This window comes from Charadrius vociferus, unplaced genomic scaffold (assembly GCF_000708025.1).
Source record: "Charadrius vociferus isolate BGI_N301 unplaced genomic scaffold, ASM70802v2 scaffold974, whole genome shotgun sequence".
NCBI lineage: Eukaryota > Metazoa > Chordata > Aves > Charadriiformes > Charadriidae > Charadrius > Charadrius vociferus.
In genome coordinates, this window is record NW_009648063.1 from 347,731 (window position 1) to 366,613 (window position 18,883).

Below are 18,883 nucleotides of genomic sequence, written 5' to 3' on the forward strand. Positions count from 1 at the left end.
AGCTAAGCCACTGAGAATGGTGGGGACGGAGTGGAAAATTATTTTTCTCGTATACCACAAATATTAGCTATCAAAAAGAAAAAAAGGAAAACCTTACTTTGACAAATACTGCCCTGAAGTGATATTCCTTTCATCTGTGTCCATACAATTCATTGTACTTGGAATAAGAGCTAGTTCAGGTTGAATCATGGTGGCTGCTGCTACAGCTCTTGCTACCAGCTCCATTGCATCCTGTACGTAATGCTCAAAGACTGACTGTGTGGTCTTGCCATGAGCGATGAGACCAAGTGGCAAACCTTCTGTCCTCAGTTCTTCCACGTTCTGTGAATCCCCAATAATCCAGTGAAGTTCTGGAGGCATCACACCAAACTGGGTAGTTATTTCAAAAATCCTCCGCGTTTTTTCCATGTCGCATCCAAACATCACCATGGTAGACGTTGTGTCTTTGATGCTCTCCAGGTAAAACTGTAAATAGTTCAGAAGGTCACTGGTTGAAGTGAGGTTTGCTGTAATGTTTATAATGGATCCCAGGTGGAACTTGGAGCTCTGTTGTGTGAGGAAGAGAAAATCTGTGATGTTCCACTCCTCCTGGCATAGCATCAGGCTGAAATTATACCAGTTGTTCATTGCAAGGATCGAGAAAGTGACGTCAGCATCAGAACTCAGTGAGCTTTCTAAACTCATCTGCAGGTGAAGGGGATTCTGTAGTTAAAAATATGAAAGACAACTGATTACAAATATGCTGGACCCAAAGTTAATGAGTTTGTTTAATTTTTATTCACTCATTTAGTTCAAAGTAATCACTTGTCAACCAAGAGAATGTTATAAACAGGACAACTTATACCCACCCAGCTTAAATGGACTGTGATTCATGGGCTTCCTTGAGTCTGAGTCAACTTTAGTAGTCACTAATGAGTCTTTTTCCAATAATTTTTATTTCTTTCAATTCATTTGTATTTTCTGATTTCTTGGCATTCTCAAGCAAAGATTTCCCTGCTCTCCTAAGAGAGGTATGAGAAGGTATGCCCTTACTGTTCAGATTCAACCCTGGTAGTAATGTTAAAATTCAGTGGATGCTGACAAGTTCTTTGGTAAACAACGATAAAGAAGACCCCTCATTTCTTTTTATTATCTCTTTTTTTGGTAGTTGGGGGCTTTTTTTACACAGACATGAGTCACCTAATTAAACAGATCACAGTCTACAATCAATACACATCATATACTGCCAATAAAACATGAGAAGATTCATTCTTTGGTACAGGGCAAGTTACTGAAAGCACAAGAGGCTGGTATGCAGATTGTGATTTCTGAGCTGGAAAATATTCAATAAATAACCATTCCATACTAATTTTTTCCACATTTTTGCCCTTGGCTTTATCTTTTCCAGAAAAGGAGGAAAGATGTGAGGCTAATTCACCCGTTTTCTTAAGGTAAGTATTTCTTTCTTTATTATTATTTGATCCATAAATACTTTTCCCTTACTTTTATTCATCCCCCTTCCCTGGTCCCAAAAAAAAAGTTAAATTTTATCTACAGATTTAATAAGGAAGAAAAAAATTAAAGAATCCAAGTAATTTCTAGCATTTTGCTACGAAATAGTTCTCTGCTCTACCAAAATATTCCTATCAGGCGTTCAGCTAGCACAATACATACTGTTCCAACGTTTGGTTTCAGCTGAGAACTTGACAGTCTTCAGTGTAGCTTTGCTGAAAAAGTTATTTTACTTTACATTGGCATTTGATTCCAGCCACAAGACTGCTCAAAAATTGTGAGTCATGAAGCCTGGTTCAGTGCATCTTTTGGTTTGTCAGATCTTTGTTTTAAGTTTATGTCAACATTTGTCTGAACTCATGCCCCCTCAAATCGTATCTTATCCTACAGTACCTGAATTTTATCTTTCTATGCATTAAGTTACTAAACACTTAAGGTCTGTTCTTCATTCTCTTACATTTTCAGTAGTTAACATGTATTATATATAAGAGAGATCAAACCTTTACTGTGTCTCAGGTTGGCATAAAATGCTGTCATTTTGATTTTCATAGTATTTCACTTTTCATCATAGGTTCCAGTTTGTATGGATCTTAGAAATGCCATTCTGAATTTGGAATAATATGATAATCAGTCCATTTGCACTAGTTTTACTGAAATAAAACCCTAGGCTCTCCAATACAGATTTAAGGGGTGGAATGAGGGGAAAACAAAACAAAACAAAACAAAACACTGAAGAGCTAAATACCATTTATAAGCAGCAAGCTTTCATTGTGTTAATTTGTAGTTACATGAACTCATCATCCATTTTCCAGGGCAGATCATTTAAATTCAGAGCTTGATAAAGAGAATACTGTAATTGAAGATGCTCTCAGCAATTTTTGTTATCTCTTGGTTTTGGTACCCATGGCCTTTTTTTACACAGACACATGAATAAGCTAATTAAATAGATCACTGTCCACAATCGATGCACATCATGTACTGCCAATAAGACACAAGAGGATTGACTCTTTGATAAAGGACAAGTTACTGAATGCACAAGAAGTTAAGCTGTGCAGAGTGTGAGTTCTATGCTGGAAAACATTGCCTGCTAATTAAAACACATTATGAGTTCAGAAAAAAAAGAACATTGTGCATAATATCTGGGTTTGAAAAGCTGATTTGAATAACCTAGTCTCTGCAAACTGAATCACAACAAACCTTTTTTCTTAAGGTTATGAAAGGATCAGGCAAATTAACACGAGCTTGCCTCTTGCTGCAAATAGGAGTCCAAGATCAAGTAAAAGTATGAACAACTTTTACATCATGATCTGCCTCCAAACAGCAAAACTTTGCAAGTCTATTCTCTTAGTTAATTTGAGTGTTAGAGAAGAAATGAGTTATTCAGTATACATAGAACATTTTGCATATATAAATGACAGCACACAACCCGACCATCCCTGTATGAGGAAGAGCAAATGTCTTCAATGTATTCCGAAGCACAACATCCCAAGCGTAGCACTATAGCTGTCAGGGTATAGGTGCAGGTACATTAAAAAAAAAAGTCTACGGGAAACAGAAAAACAACCACGCGCTGCTGAGTGACAGAAGTTAGCGACAAGAGGTGTCCATACTCTCAAATAAAACAGCCCCAAGGAACAAACTTGAGTGTTGGTACTGCCTAGTTTGTCCCTGGTCTGGTTTTGGCATGTGCCAATTAGCTTTCTCATACCCCACACTGTTAGTTTGGGTCACAGCACACGATGGGGATCACTCCCAGTAGGCAGCACGGATAAGACTGCATGAGAACTGGCTGTCCATCTTACCCAGCAGGTTTAGGTCTTTGAAGACCTCTACGTCCTTGTGCTAAACCCAACACACATGCACAGTTTCACACAGGCAAGACTGCTTCTGCTTGTCTACAGCACAGTTCTTCCAGGATTAAAACACTTTGAACTGACAGAGATATACAAAAGGTTAATATTACACCTTAGGGTCACTGGGCTTTATGCTGGGCCCAGAGCAAACACAGCACCAAGCACACATAGTCCACAGAATGTGAAACTCTGTAACTCTGTCTCAGGGCCAGAAAATGGGACATAACTCAGCAGTGCAAGTGAAGACAGTTTCCATCTGACTTGGTATTCTCAGGTGCAGGTTCTCCTGCAGCACTGCAGCTACAGGCTTACTCCTCAGGAGCTCTAGCCTTGGTCCCTGTCTTATGTGAAATATACTTGGATGTGTCAGTGTGGTCCAACAGTCTGCTCTTGTCTTGAAACACTGTTCCTTCACTGAATGGAAATGGATTTCGGATAACCTGGCATAGACTGCGCCTGCATTTAAAAAATGCCTCTTGGTGTGAAACCATCTGTGCTTCAGCTGTCACTTTCAAAAGCCCACAGTTGCATCTATGCGAGCACTTATCACCACTGTGATTTATTAGTTGCTAAATTCCCTGTTAATGTGCTTGAAACGTAAATGCTTAGCCCTGAAAAAGTGGCAAGCACACTTTCTTTCTATTAAGTGTATTATGATTGCAAACCTGTCTTCAGAATTTTTCTCATACAATAATATACATAAAAATCACTCACTAGGCATTTGTCTTCTGCTTAGCTTTCAGTTAATTCTCAGCCCACCAGGCAAACACCCCTGTAGACGCTGGGGAGGAACAGCAATTAATGTTTCCTTTGCACTGGGACACAGGGAAGGGGATCCTTGATGGCCCACATTGTTTCACAGCTCAACCAAGATGACATCTCCCTGGCCTCATCTACTGGTACTCATCTACTGAGTGGTTGGTTGACTTTACTGGTTTTATATGCAAAAGAAGATACCCCTGCCTGTCAGTATTCAAGACACATTTGGACAATTCCCTAAGTAACATGCTTTAACTTTTGGTCAGCCCTGAAGTGATCAGGCAGTTGAACTAGATGATTATTGTAGGTCCCTTCCAACTGGAATTTCTATTCTATTCTATTCTATTCTATTCTATTCTATTCTATTCTATTCTACTCTACTCTGATTTCTACTCGGTTCTATTCTTTTAGGAAAGGATGTGGAGATGTTTGGATTTAATACATTGTTATTTGTATTTTGAAAGGTTTGTTATTTGTAGGATGCAGTTGAACATAAAGGCCCTGAATCAGTATACAGCCTTTGATATGACAGTGTTATTAAATGCTTTTACATATTTTTATTTATTTTTCCTTTACAATAAACAATTAACTGCTTTTTAATGAGGAACTTCTGAAAACTGTTTATTCAGTTATTCAGTAGCTGTCACTGAGACTGCACAATTTCACAGCAAAGGCTTCTGACAACTTAAATGATAGTTTAGATGTGTATAACTTTGTACTTATCATGGAACAGAACATTTATGAGATAGTATCTGTGTATTGAACTGTGCCCATCCACCCTTATTAAAGTTCTTAGGCAAACTCTTTCATTACCTCACTCTGGAAATTAGTAAAGTTTGACTATTTCAGTGAGACTGCCTATTAAAGCTCATATGGAAATTAAATTGCTTTGTTTAAATTTGACTTTAAGCTGTCATTAAAGATGATATGACTTGCATCAGTTTTTCTTCAAATTACACAAACAGAGAATTAAGCCTCATTTGAATAATGTTAATTGTGATCTATTTTTAACAATGTGTTTGCATTTCCATAGTGTCACCAGCAAAAACATTTTCAATGTCTACGAGAGCTTACTTTTTTATTGCACATCATTAGCTCCTGTTTTATAAACCAGCCATGATCAACTGACTTCAGTTTTACCGGGTAAAGGACAGGCCTAGAATCCTTAATCTCCGGCTAATCGCATTCGGATCAGATACCAACAGTCTTTCCACTGACTTTCAGTGGGCTTTGGACCAAGCCATCCATGGAGTATTAAGCTTTACGTGGTCTGATGTGTTTCACTCCCGTACATCAGCAGAGACTGTAACTGCTTATTTGGTTTCCGTATCCCAACCAGAGCAGTTTTACAGTTTCATTGCCTGAGACACCTGAGATAGCAGGCTCATTTAACAACTGAAACATGATTTGCATTTCATTAATGCGAGATTTTTCAAGCCTCTGTTTCAGTAGTCTGTAGACCCATCCTTAGCCCTTGTAAATCTTGTGAGTGCGAGCGCTTGGAGCTGGACTGACTTACAGCCTGAAGGATCTGGCCATTTATCTCTTCAACCAGGTTTGTAATGCTAATTAGGCATCGTCACACAGACATTTTATTTGACATTACGATAACTTCATTAGTAGAGATGAAAGCATGTATGTGAATATTCTTTTGTTAACTGTGTAAAAAGTAAAAAAATATTACTCCCCCCCTAACTCTTGGGGGCAAAGGCACTGCTCAAATATATATTTGTAAGAAACACAAAAGAGAAAACAGGCGATATAATTACATCAGAGGAGGCTTCACCAAAGGGAAAGGAAAAAGCCTTCTGGCTACAGTGCGGTTGGGGGGACTCACAGCTTTACAAGCAGAGCTAAATGGCAGCTGTGAGCAAGCTGATGCCGCAGCTTCAAAAACTGGGAAGCTCCTTCTTCCACAGCTAAAATTACAAAATTTGGACTTAAAACCCAGCTCCCTAAAGGCTATGGCACACTTATAGCTTCTTCTTCTGGCTTCTGCCATGAAAAAAGATGCTATGAAATGTTGTTTTAATTTTTTTAATATCTGCCCTACTGCTGAAACTGCAATGCTTCAAGGAGGATTTTGTGTTGGCAGCTCACAGACCACAGGAAGGACTTCGGATAGAGAGGTCCTGCCACCATACTACATCCCAGCTGCTGCGTGGTCCACCCGGTGTGCTCCAGCACCTCCACCTCCAAGCTGCAGTGAGGAACCTGCTCTGCCCGCGGGGGAGGCTGTGGCCAAGAGGAGAGGCACCCACAAGTTCTCACTGCCGAGGGCAAGGGATCCAAGTTTTTCTTCTCAAAATCCATTCTGCAGCTTCTGCAGGGACAGAAGCAATGTGCGGGGCAGGCACACATCCCTCCGCTCCCCTCTGCAAAACACTCAAGCGCCTGTTTAAGCAGTAGTATCAGTACGATTAAGAATACCAGTCATACATTCCTTCTGATGTTTAGACAGAAGAATAATCTTGCCTTTTGGTTCTCTGGAGAAGAAAACCCCAGACCTGCTTTGAGGAGGATGACTTCATGAGTTTCTCTTTTTCATGTCTCGTGCATCTGTCTACACATACACACCTGTTTGACCAAGACCGTAATTTGAAACAGGGCAGGTGCCCACAGTAAAGGCTATTTTTTGCAGACCATTCAGAAGCTTCTGAGAGAGAAAAGACAGCTTAGACTAGCCAGAGCTGTTCCTATTCCTGCAGCAGAAGCCTGGCATCCATCCAGGCAACGCCTATAAGCAGATCCTAAAAAGGCACCGACTGTTGATTTTACAAACCACAAAACCACAACAGCTAGATAAATTTAAGTTTTGACTTAGTTTGTCCTGAAAATAATTTCTATCCTTAGACCAGACAGTCATGACTTGAGGTTGTTTAGCATCTCTGATGCCTACATACAAACACTCCAAACTACTCTGAATATGTACAGCTCCCTGCAAGGTCAAAGAAACAATATAAAATATGAACTTCCAGTTGTTCTTGGAAAGTAAGACCCATTATTTATCTTCATAGCCATTTATAAATTATCATAAGTAATACTACTTCAAAAACTTCAAGGTGTTCTTTGCTCAAGGAGGAAAAAAGAAATCCAACATTTAAAGCTTGACAAGAAATATTTCATACAGATGCCAAAAGCAAAAACAGTTTTTCCTTCCCTAAAATCATAGAATCATAGAATGGTTTAGGTTGGAAGGGACCTTAAAGATCATCAAGTTCCAACCCCCCTGCCATGGGCAGGGACACCTCCCACCAGACCAGGTTGTTCAAAGCCTCATCCAACCTGGCCTTGGACACCTCCCGGGATGAGGCATCCACAGATTCCCTGGGCAACCTGTGCCAGTGCCTCACCACACTCATAGTGAAAAATATCTTCCTAATATGTAATCTAACCCTGCCCTCTTCCAGTTTGAATTCATTCCCCCTCATCCTATCACTACATGCCCTTGCAAAAAGTCCCCCTCCAGCTTTCCTGTAGGCACCCTTCAGATACTGGAAGGCTGCTATAAAATGTGTCTTTATAGCTAAGAAAAGACTGATGATTGCTAATACAAATAGCTCAGGAGGAGCTGCAGAAATTCTCCATGACAGGCTTCCCCTCCATCATTAAAACGGCAATGCAGAACCCTAGAGAACCAGCTCTGCTCCGTGGTACACTTCCAATGGGAGAAAGAAGTGGCCAGGTCTGTGTCTGTGACTTGCTCCCAAGTGCTAACATCTTGTAATCAATGTCTGCAAAGCCCTTACAAATGTTTGGGTAAAAGATGCCGGGAGACACTGAGCGTGAATATTAGCCACAATGGACAATTTGTTACTGCATGGTAATATTTTCTAGAAGCTGAACACTGTTATGGAATCAGGTTGTCACAAGTAAGAGAGCATTTGCCAGCAAGAGCAAGGGATTGTGGCTAGCTCTACCCCAGGCTTTCTTTTAATGCCATTTCCCAGTAACACGTTTTCTTACGGCTGGTCTCATCTAGGCTGTCATGTTTGTGAGCAGCATTTCTCATTCTGTGTTCGTGCTGTAACTACCCCATTACCAGTCTTCCCACACTTGTAAAGGATGCAAAATACAGAGGCTGTTCCACAGAGGCGTATCTTTTCAGGGTTCTTCTGAATGCCACTACAAGCTTGAATGATTGAAAAACAGCATTAGCAGAATTTAATTCTTCCCTTAAGGAGACACAGCATTCAACTAATTCAAAGCTCTTCAGCAGACTGTCTAGGGGTGTTCATGTCCTTGAGGGGTGCCCATGTGCTAGGGATGTTGAGAAGCACCTCACAAATGTTGGTGCTTTTCCCACCCTGGCTATCAGTCAGAAGGGCGCTGTCTTAAAGCAACTCCCAAGCAGCCAGTCTGAGTTTTCCCACATGTGTTACTCAGGCAATGCACAAGAGAAGGGTTTTTTCCCTCTCAGTTTTTGGTTCCTGAGGGCAGGTAGCAATTCAATTTTTGATAGCAGCAGAAGCAAAACCGTGGCAGCACCTGGGAGCAGACAGTGCGTGGACTTTGTGCTTGCTGAGATCTGCCTCCTTGGTCCTGGCACCCCTAACGCCTGAGGTGCAGCGCAGGAAGACCCTATTGTAAAGAAACTCTGACAATGCACTGGTGGTGTTGTTTTGACACAGAAAATTATTTAAGTGGCTACCAGAGCACTCTGTGTGTGTGTCTGCTAATGAAAGAACTCTTATTAGTCTTTTAGAATGATTGCTAACGACCCTAGATCAAGGATATAGTGTGATTAGGCTGCAGTAATAAAACATTACCTGGTTTATCAAGAAATCGCAGTTCAAAGGCTGCTAAAAAAACAAATAGGGTTGTACCAAGGATCCCCAGAACTGCTATCACAAGAGGAGAGCCAAAGCTGTGACACTGCAAGCACAGGATGGCACCAGAGGTGCCAAGGCTAAAAATCACAACTCACCAATGGTCAGCTACTGATCAGTAGGAGGGTGAAGGAGAGCAAAGAGAGGGTTTAAGGAGAGCAAAGAACAAGTATCTAATCCATAATATGTACCGGATACTGCAAATGTGGATATAAGGTGGAGCTGCAAAAGAATGCAGAATGGGCAAGTAAATACAGCAGAGATGCAGACAGCATTAACAAATGTATAAAAGTGACCAAAAACAACCACAGAAGAGGAAGAAACTCCTGTCATCAACATAATACTCCTCCCTTTAGAGATCTTGGGACACAGACAACTTGCCACTAACAATGCCCACCCCCTGAAAACAAACACGCACTTGCTCTGTCTCCCTAAAGACAATGATGCTGACCTCAGGAACCAGAGGTGCAAGGAAGGGTGAGCCCAACACCTGAGAAAAGAGATACGGGAAGTGCACGTATGACAATTTGAGCCATATCATTACTGAGAATGAGCTGTAGTGCTTGGATAATCTGCCTGTAAGTGTTAGCATCATTGGGACCAATAAGACTACTTTGATTTGACTGCTACGACTTTAATGAGACTAACAGCAAATTCTTGGCTTTGCATATAGCATGGGTTTCTAAAGCTCATGTTAATTGCATGTGGTGTTTGCTCTGATGCCTCACTCTTGAGGACTACTGTTAACACAGTGCAAGAGTTCACAGAGAATTTGGCAACCAAGGCTGTAATTACAATGCATATTGCCAAGCATTGCTCCACACCGGGCTTCTTGGCATGTCACCCCTGCCAGGCTCCTCAGTGTAAAGGGCTCTTGCCACGGCATTCCCACCCTTCCTCTGTTACAGCAGCTTCCACCTCCCCATCAGCAAGATGGACATGTTGCAGTACATCACTAGAAAACGCTACTTTTTCACAAGCACAACAGGCTATGAGCACACTTTCTGTATTACCCAGCTTTTTAGGCAGAGCAAAATTCTGGCTGAACAAAAAGAAATTAATTCTGGAATAAAACGTAGAACATAAGGAGAGGGTGTATGAAGAAGACTGATTCATGTTACATAGGTAAAAGGAGTTTGATACCGTTTTACAAAAGCAGCTATTGTCCTTTCTGATATACATCTGGTGTTCCCACGCAGCATTTAATCCAATTAGCTTTTATTCACCATTAACACCTGCAGTAAGGAATAAAATCCAGAGCACCGTTTTTACTCACCGGTCCATTTCCAGCATGGCTTGAAAGTGTCTTTAACTCCTCCTGAGCATCTGCATTCCCCATACTCTCAGTAGCTGTGCCCCCATGTCTCATTATTTTTACAAATGACTGCCAAGAGGCTGTGCAACCCTATCTGGTGTCAGCAGCTCAGCAGAGTGAAACCCGGTCATTTGATCCTGGAGTCAAACGGGGAAGGAGGTGGCAATTCAACAAAGAAACCTTCCTGGTCCATCCTGAGCCACTGCTGTAGAGCGATGCTCAGGATGCGGCAGGCAGCGCCTCCAGGCACAGGACAACCCCGGCTGCCGTGGGACCTTCCCGCACTCCTCCAGGACAATGACCAGAGACCAAGTTAGCTTCTTCGTCTCTAGGGGTCCCCGCCTGTCGGAGAAACACCCACGGGCAGTGCTGCGTGGAGTTATGCACAGAGCAGTCACTGTAATGACAGCTGTAAACAGCAATATGCAGCAGGAGAAATTAGTGCTGACCCGTGTCCCGTTCCGCAGAAAGCCAGCACCAGCTCATCATCACATCCCCCTCCGCTGGGCCTTGCTCCGGGCACGTTCCGCAGGATTAATTTTACCTACAGGTGCATTTTGCTCTATATTGATTTTTCGTATGAAAGCAAGCTGAGAATTAAGCTTGCAAAGACTGATCTCTTAACTCTATTAAATGAGGCCAGGGTAGATTAGGTTAGTAGCTGATCCTTCAGAGGCTAGACATTTAAATCATGGCTCTAAGGTGAATTCTTGTGTGTACTTCCTTGGCTTAAAATCAGGAACAACATTTAAACATCTCCACTTGAGGTTTCTTATCTAATACATCGAGGATTAATTAGAAAGACAGGAAATTAGAAAGAAGAGTTATAATTGCCCCTCAGGGCAGGGGGTGAGTGGGGGCTGAGTGGGTTAAAAAATCAAAACAACTCTTTTTAAAACAAATATGCTCTGCATGCGGCGGGGCAGGGAGCTGGCAGAGGGGACCGGCCACTGGGACATGCCCTCCCGAGTGGCCGTGAAATGCCCCTCGCTGCCTGCCCAAAGTCCTCGATGCTGCCCTGCCAGCCAGGGTAGGAGGGTCTCATCCTGCACGGGCATCCTCTCGCTAATTGCGCCACTCAGTGAAGCTACTGAAGCTACTTTCCTCGGCAGGAGGCAGTTTGTTTGCATAAGAAATAGTTCAAGGATAAGTGCCGCTCCAAACCAGTAGTTGCTGCAGGAGGAAAAAACAAACAAGCTGGGAGGTGTGGTGTTTGTTAGCTCCTCAGCTGCAGATTTACTATCTTTTAACACAAGGAAAGAACCTGACTTTTGAGAATGCACCAAAGCCTAGCAGTTTACATTCACTGTAAATTTTTCAATCACTGCTCCCCATTTTTCCTTCCCAATCCTGAATTAATACATTGTCATTAAAAAAAACCCAAACCAACAAACGCAAAAGACAACTGTACAATTTAGAAGTTTTGTGGCAGCATTTGCAAATCGCTTTTCTGCGTGAGCAAAACACAAAATAAGGCATGATCCTGTAATCAGGAGGCGCCCACCCCCACCACCCCCAAAGGCAGAAGCATTTGAGTTTCCAATAAAGCGTATAGCAACTACCCACAAAAGTGTGCGACTGTGCAGAGCCCGTTACCAAGGCACGCAGGGAGAGGAGGAGGAGGAAGGGGCCCTGGCTGGCTGTCAAATATAGAAACTGAGCAACCCAGTTTGAAATCCTTGCCTCGTCCCGCGCTCCCCTTTGCGAGCACACCCCTCTCTGTAACATGGGGACAACCCCTTCCACAGCATCCTGTTGGGCGCAGACCACCTCCACGGCAGGAGCAGCCTTCCCCCTCCTTTGTGAAACGGCTCTCTGCCCATCTGAAGGCTTACAGTGAGATAAGTATTTCACACCCTTTTACGCAGGGAGGGATCAGAGGGGAAAAAGGATAGTAAAGAGGTAACGTCACACGTCTTGGAGAACAGACCAAGATTTTGCCAGCAGCAGAATCTAGGGCTCAAATCTCCTGTTCTTCCTGTGCTAGACACAGCTGCCTCAACAGATAAAAGAATTTGGAAAGTAAAAAACAGCCATTTATTTTATGGGTTATTGTTAAATAATTTGGGCACTTGTACCATTACAGTACACGCAGTGCACTGGTCTGTCCTTCCAGATGAGTGTCACCCATCCAACTCATACTTGCCTCATTAGCACCCCATGTCTGCAAGCATCTGGATACTGTGATCTCCCCATTAGTTTTAAGTGGATTAGCAAATTATTAATTATCCATTGTATTCCAAAAGAGGCCTGGGTACAGTCAATGAAGGGAGACCTTCCTGTAGCAGGTACTTCACCGAGCAGAAAGCTGTCTGCAGCAAGTATTGTGGTGAGGGTTGGGAGAATGTATCAAAAATCACCACCCATGCCTGTTCAATCCTTTGATTTATAATGTGCGAGAGCATCAGGTGAACATTTACAGCTCCTAGTAGTGACTCAATCTTCTGCTCTCATCTAAATGCTTGACAGAAAATACACAATACTGTCACCTCTCTACAATGCATTGATTACTGTTGCCAGGTTTTCTTTTACTCTGCACCTCGCGTGGACATTTAGATCAACAATGAAGTGATTGCACAGAGCTTGTAAATCAGTGTAAAATATGAACAACACTTATTAATCCTCCCCTTTGTACTGAGTTTGGACTCAGTGGAGCAGTGCTAACTGATACTTCATAGGCTTTAAGCAGTGTGTCCATCCATATGTATGTAGTATGTGACAGTGGGCACAGACTGCAGATAAATACGTGACCATCCGCACTGGGAAAAACAGTCTGCCACGCTTGATGGGACCATCTGGCTGTACTGGAGATTCGTATTGCTGTCTGACACCACCACTCACCAGAAGCTAGCGCTAATCACGGGACGCTGGCATTGGCCAAATAAATGTAATTCTTTTTCCTTCGGCTCTGCCTGTGGCGAATGTGGTTGATCCCAGCATCACACCATCAGAAGCTCGTCAGCCTTCCCCTGTACATCCCTTCCTTGCTGCAATTGCAGAGAAGCACCATATGGACAAATCACTACTGGTGGCAACGGACCCCCGACAACTGCCCAAGTGCTCTGCTGTAAAGAGAGAGCACTTTGCCTTGCAGCTTTCCCCCTCTTTTTGTTGTGCTGCTGGTGCTCGACGCACAGCCCAGGGTAAGCTTGCAGCAGAGGCCAGCACCACGCCACCGGTGGGGCTGGAGAGCTGCATAAACTTCATAGAGTTGACAAAAAAATTTGGAAATCCGTACTGCATCAAAAAAATCTTCCCTTGTTAATGAGAAACTCAATAGCACAGGGACAAAAATAACTCAACAAACTAGCAAAACCTTCAGTGGTGGGGAAGTTTAATATAGTTTTTACCCTTGCAGGAAAAAACAGTGAGGAGTAGCTGGACAAACTGTTGTGATGGAAATAAATACCAAATTTGCTTCACTGTAAATAAAGTTCTTCATCCTACCTGTTTATGCAAAAACTTAGTTGTACTGCTACTTTACGTTTCTTGAGGGGTAAAGGGAAAAAACTGTTGTGGCAGGTTAATAGCAGTTGGCTTCGTTTATGAGAAGGTAATGAAAGTAACAGCAACAACTTAACAGGCTGGACGTTATTGATGGGAAGAATGCTTTGCAGCATGGAAATGAGGGGAAAGACCTTTACAAATCTAGTTTTCTTTTCAATACTGGCTCTACCTTATCGGCTGTAATTCCTTTAAAATTCCAGTGCCTCCATATCCCCCTCCTATAAAATAATGTATCTCCTCCTTAAAGTTATGTCGGATTTGCGCAACTGTGACAGCTGAAAACCACTACACTCATTGCAAAGCACCAATTACCCAAGTTCGCTGGGTATTTATTTTTTTAGAGCTTTGTGCTTTAGGAGCTGGTAGGGCTGCACATCTCTGTGAGTCAAAAAGGCTCTCAAATACTCCGAACCAAATGAATCAATAAAATCTTGTCTGTGCTCGAGCTTCCTACCGACATACGAGACATTTTCCTCCACATCTCAGCTCTTCCCACCCCAGCCCATGGGATGACGCATATGGATGCTATGCTCTCTCTGGGTCAGCTCTTTAACCGTGATGTCAGCAGACGGCTGATGAGCGATCACAGCTGACAAAGAGGCCCTCAGCTCCTGATAATGAACTCTACGGGCGTTTTGACGCACTTGGGCAGCCAGACCAAGTCCTCTGCCAGTAGGCTGGCTGCAGCTGGGGCAACTAGCATCTTTATTTGCGTAGCTGCAAATCCGAAAGCATCAGATGTGTTCATAGGTCTGCCTGAGTACCACTGCCCTCCTCCGCACTTCGTGGCTTATAAACTCTTACAGCACAGCAGCTATAACTCGTTTTGAGCGGCATCTCATCCCTCCCACAGCCTTCGCCAGTCCAGCGTTACAGGCTAATATCACAGTCCAGTCTAGCACCACCAGTGCTCAGGACGAGAAGAAATAATGACATTTATGAATTTAACAAACAAGACAGAAGTTATGAATTTAATGATCCGGGAGCCAGTCTTGAGTTATGCAAAATACATTGAGTTAGGTATTCACAAAATTGCTTCAGCATAATTGTCGGCACGTGGATTGTTTGCAAACAGCTAGCACAAACTACTTAGTGTTAATCATTTGTTCCGTGACATAGTTAGTCATGCACTATTTCTGCTTCTTGAGTGGGTGATTGTATCCTCCTAAAGGAGAGGGTAAGAACCAGCGAAAATGAAGCGCGCCCTGGGAGTTTAACATGGATAAGTGCTTGTGATCAAACACAAAAGTGTCATGTCTCACTAATCTCAGCAAGATGTTTGCATCTATCTATCTCCATGCAAATAATCTGCGATGACTCTGCAGAGTCTGGTGAACCAAGCCTGGGGACAAGGAATTCACATTCACTATTTTTGGCACCGTGATTTTTAACTCTCTGAACAAGGGGAAGTGTTGCAGAGGAGTATCTAATTCCCCCAGTTAACCTGGAAGAAGGGGATGACAGACCACCGCTCCCATGAGTTTGGCAAGAACATACGATCAAAGCTGCCGTCTCTCTCTGCAGAAAACGGAACTGCTTTGGGGACAGAGAACCTATAATAAAAAAAAAAAAATCACAAAAAGTGTATATTCCCTGAAGAAATAGGAATGTATTTTTTTTCTTTCCCCATTTCAGTTTTCTCTGTTTACATGATGCTAGCACTGAAATTCAAGTCTTCATCAGTTTTCCAACAGATAAATTATACTTCTACACATTTCAGTGGCCTGGGATGGAACTAAGGAAGGTGAAAAACCGTAATTTTGTTGCTTTGATGTTTTGCATCAACACAAAGGGTGCACTGCCCTGTCTGAGCAAAGGAATTGAAATATTCTGTAAAATTCCCTGCTTAAAACCCTTTACCAAGTACCACACAGAACACCAGGATGTATTATTGATAAATTGGAGTGAAAGAGCCAGCCAGCTGTGAGAATAACAAGGAGAGACACTCACAGAAAGCAGGATCTTCTGTGAAAGGTTTGCTTTTCTTTTCTGAAAAGTAAGCAATGTTTGCAGACCACTCTTCACTTAACCACTCTTGTGTAAAATCTTATTGACTGAAGATTTTATACATGCTTGAGCATACTGATTGACACGCAGGTGGACTGTGAAACTAGTGGGGTGTGGGGGACCAGGCAGAGAGGTGTGAAGTCTGCTGGAGCAACACCCCTTAAGCCAACGGTAAAGGCAAGGGGAATCACCCCACCAGCAGAGGAGCATCGGTCTCCTCGCTCATGCCCTGCGACTAGAAACACCGCTCATGTCAAATAAAGCCCTCTGCAAAAAAAAGATTTGGTGCACAGCAAGGAACTTGCTGTCTGGGTTGGCTGTTTCTTCCTCTCACTGCTAATACTCTGAGAATGGATGGATGCCCCAGCACCACACAACAGCCCCAACGGCGACCACATCGTGGCTATGTCGGGCAGTGGTCAAATGCACACGCAGATTCAGCGCTTCATTTACAGACAGGTGACGCGTTGATGCTGAATTTGACAGCCTTGGACGAGTTTCAACCTTGCAGAGGAAACTTCTGACAAAGCAAGGAAATTCAGCTGGAATTCTCCATGCCTGGACTAGTAGACCAGTAACTATTCCAGCACTCAGCCCAGTGTGTTTTCCCACATGTTTTTAATTTTGTTGAAGACTCAATTTCCCATTTGTGTCCCCTGTTCAATGGTCAGACTGCACACTCATTTTTCCCACTCTTACTGACAACAATAAGCCATTTTGCTGCTTATTATTCTCTAATAAGATTGTAATAATTTTGTATGACTCTCGGAAGACATGCATTTGCTCTCATAGTGCTGGCATAATACAAATCCACAAAAAGACGAATTGTCTGAATTATCCTCGATCTTAGTCAGTGAACAGCTTTCTATAGATTTTTAAGTGAAGCGAACTCTCTGGTGAAAATAAGGCAGTCAGGTAAAATTAAAGGTTAAAGTTGACAGAAGCATTAAGTTCACTTATGAATATCGTTTTAATATTGCAGCAACAAGCCACAGATCCTGTTGGACTAGTTCCTCATCCTAAGCAAAGCTGTACCACACTTCAATGAAGAGGAGGTCTGAATATGCTGGTTTGGTTTTTTTAATGATGGCAATTGCATCAGAAACAACACATAGATACTCACATGAATGAAATGATTCGCTTCAGCTGCTCTTGTTCTCCTCAACATTTGCTTTTCATGAACATTCCACTAATCAAATTACACTAGGACAAATGCTCATAAAAAATGAATAGCAAAACGGAACACTTGCAGTATCTGCAAGTTCCAGCTTCCATGTATATCTCTAATTCCTGTGTTTATCAGATCGGACGAAAAAAAAAAAAATATTCACGTGGCTTAGCCAAACAACCAAAACCGTATCTCAAGCTGGTCCTATTCAAAGCCAGGGAAGTAAAAGAAAGCACTTCCATACATTTTTTGGAAGGCTCTGGGATGCAGTTATTCCTAATGCTTACATTGTTCGTGGTTGCTCCAGAAATTTCATGTGGTTTTCAGGCAGAAAAAATTGTCAGTGATTATCAAATGTATTATTCACTGTGAATTCTCACTTCGTTTTCCTCTTTAAGTACACTTCTGGGGAGGAATACAAGAGCAGTATGATCTGGGCAACAAGCTCCCATTCTCTGCCAAGCAAAGCATCTTTCTTATGCTAATTGTGTGGTACACGGCATCCCACCACAGGTCTCAATTTGCAATTTGTTCCTTTGCTGTAAACCTGTAAGGGTTGTGAATGCCCAAGGAGGACACTGCAGCACAGCTAACTTTCACACAACTACATGTTACATATTTATATGCACTGTCAAAATGGTGGGAAGATACAAAATTGAGTTTCACTGGAATCTAGCAGGCTGAGCTATTTATAAATAAGTGTCTTATTTTTGGTGCTCTTCAGAGAATGTGATGAACAGTGAGTGATGAGCAATTTATGTTGCTGATCATTTGTATCACAATAGAAGCCTTGCGGTCTTTTTCTCAAGTCAAGTCTGTTAATTTAGGATCTGTATTATCCTACAGTGGAAGACAGGACCTCAGAACAAAGACCAATGGGCAAGACTAAGAAAGGGTGAAATGAGCATGCCACACTGAAAATGGAAGAGTAGGTAGAAAATGGTGTAGCTGAAAAAAATTTGAGTGTTCCTGGGGATTCTGGGCATCAATATTCAAAACAGACCGATCATTCCTCTCTCTCTCTCAAAACAAATCCTCGGTGTGAAGGAATCCTTTCCCACAAGTATTCTGCACTGAAGGATTTTCTATTTATACAATGAAAGATAACATTAAACAAAATATGGCATACTGAATGTGAAATAAATGTCGTTAGAAGGATTACATCCTCTAAAGAGACCTTAGGGGTATAACTGAATGAAAAAAACAGGTTTTAATTAACAAGTGTGTAAGTACCCTGTACTATGTAAATAATTCATGCCTAAAAAAGATGATCATAAGGGTGACTGAGTAATCATTTTAGCTTCCCTGTGTTGACTGCTGATGCAAGATTCCTAATCAGAGGCCACAAGAGTATTGTTAACCGTACCAGCCTATCCAGCCTATCTCTATACTGATACGTTGTGATATGAACTTTTAAAGAGGTGATTAATAGGTGTTTTTTTTCTCCCCCGAATCTCTGAGGAACAAACACTGATGCCATGTTTTATCATTTCCCCCTCATTAGCTCTGCCGTAGACAATTTTATAGATGCCGGTGGGAGTCTGGCACGAGCTGCTCCTCTATGCGGACGGAAGGTGGTTGGTAACAGCAGCAGACCGTACGTCCACCGCACCAGGCAGCGCTAGTGGTTTTGCAGAAGTGGCAATGAAGAGGGGATGTGGGGATCACACATCACTTTCTTCGGCGGTCCCGCAGCAAGGAAACATCACTAAATGTTACTGGTGCAGGCTGTGCGCTTGGGGGATGACTGGGGAAAGAGAGACGGCAGAAGAGCAGAGCCTCCCGTCAAGGCATTGCTTGATTTTGTACTCTGGAAACAAGAACAAGCTCCTGGAAACTCCTGTTTGGCAAGTGCAACATGGTGCGATGATGTCTGAAGTCTTCATGTATCACAGCTTAAACCAAAAATAATCAATGCTTTTTGCTTTAACTATTTACCTACATTTGCCTCAAG

General features: G+C 42.5%; 1 protein-coding gene across 1 annotated transcript in view; it reads right to left on the reverse strand.

The window, feature by feature from the left end:
- Positions 1–18,883, reverse strand: part of GRIN3A (glutamate receptor, ionotropic, N-methyl-D-aspartate 3A) — a 192,392-nt gene that overhangs the window by 42,894 nt on the left and 130,615 nt on the right. The window contains exon 4 of the mRNA XM_009883812.1: positions 98–702. Within this exon, the coding sequence (XP_009882114.1) occupies positions 98–702 (605 nt within the window). The remainder of the gene's footprint in view (positions 1–97; positions 703–18,883) is intronic.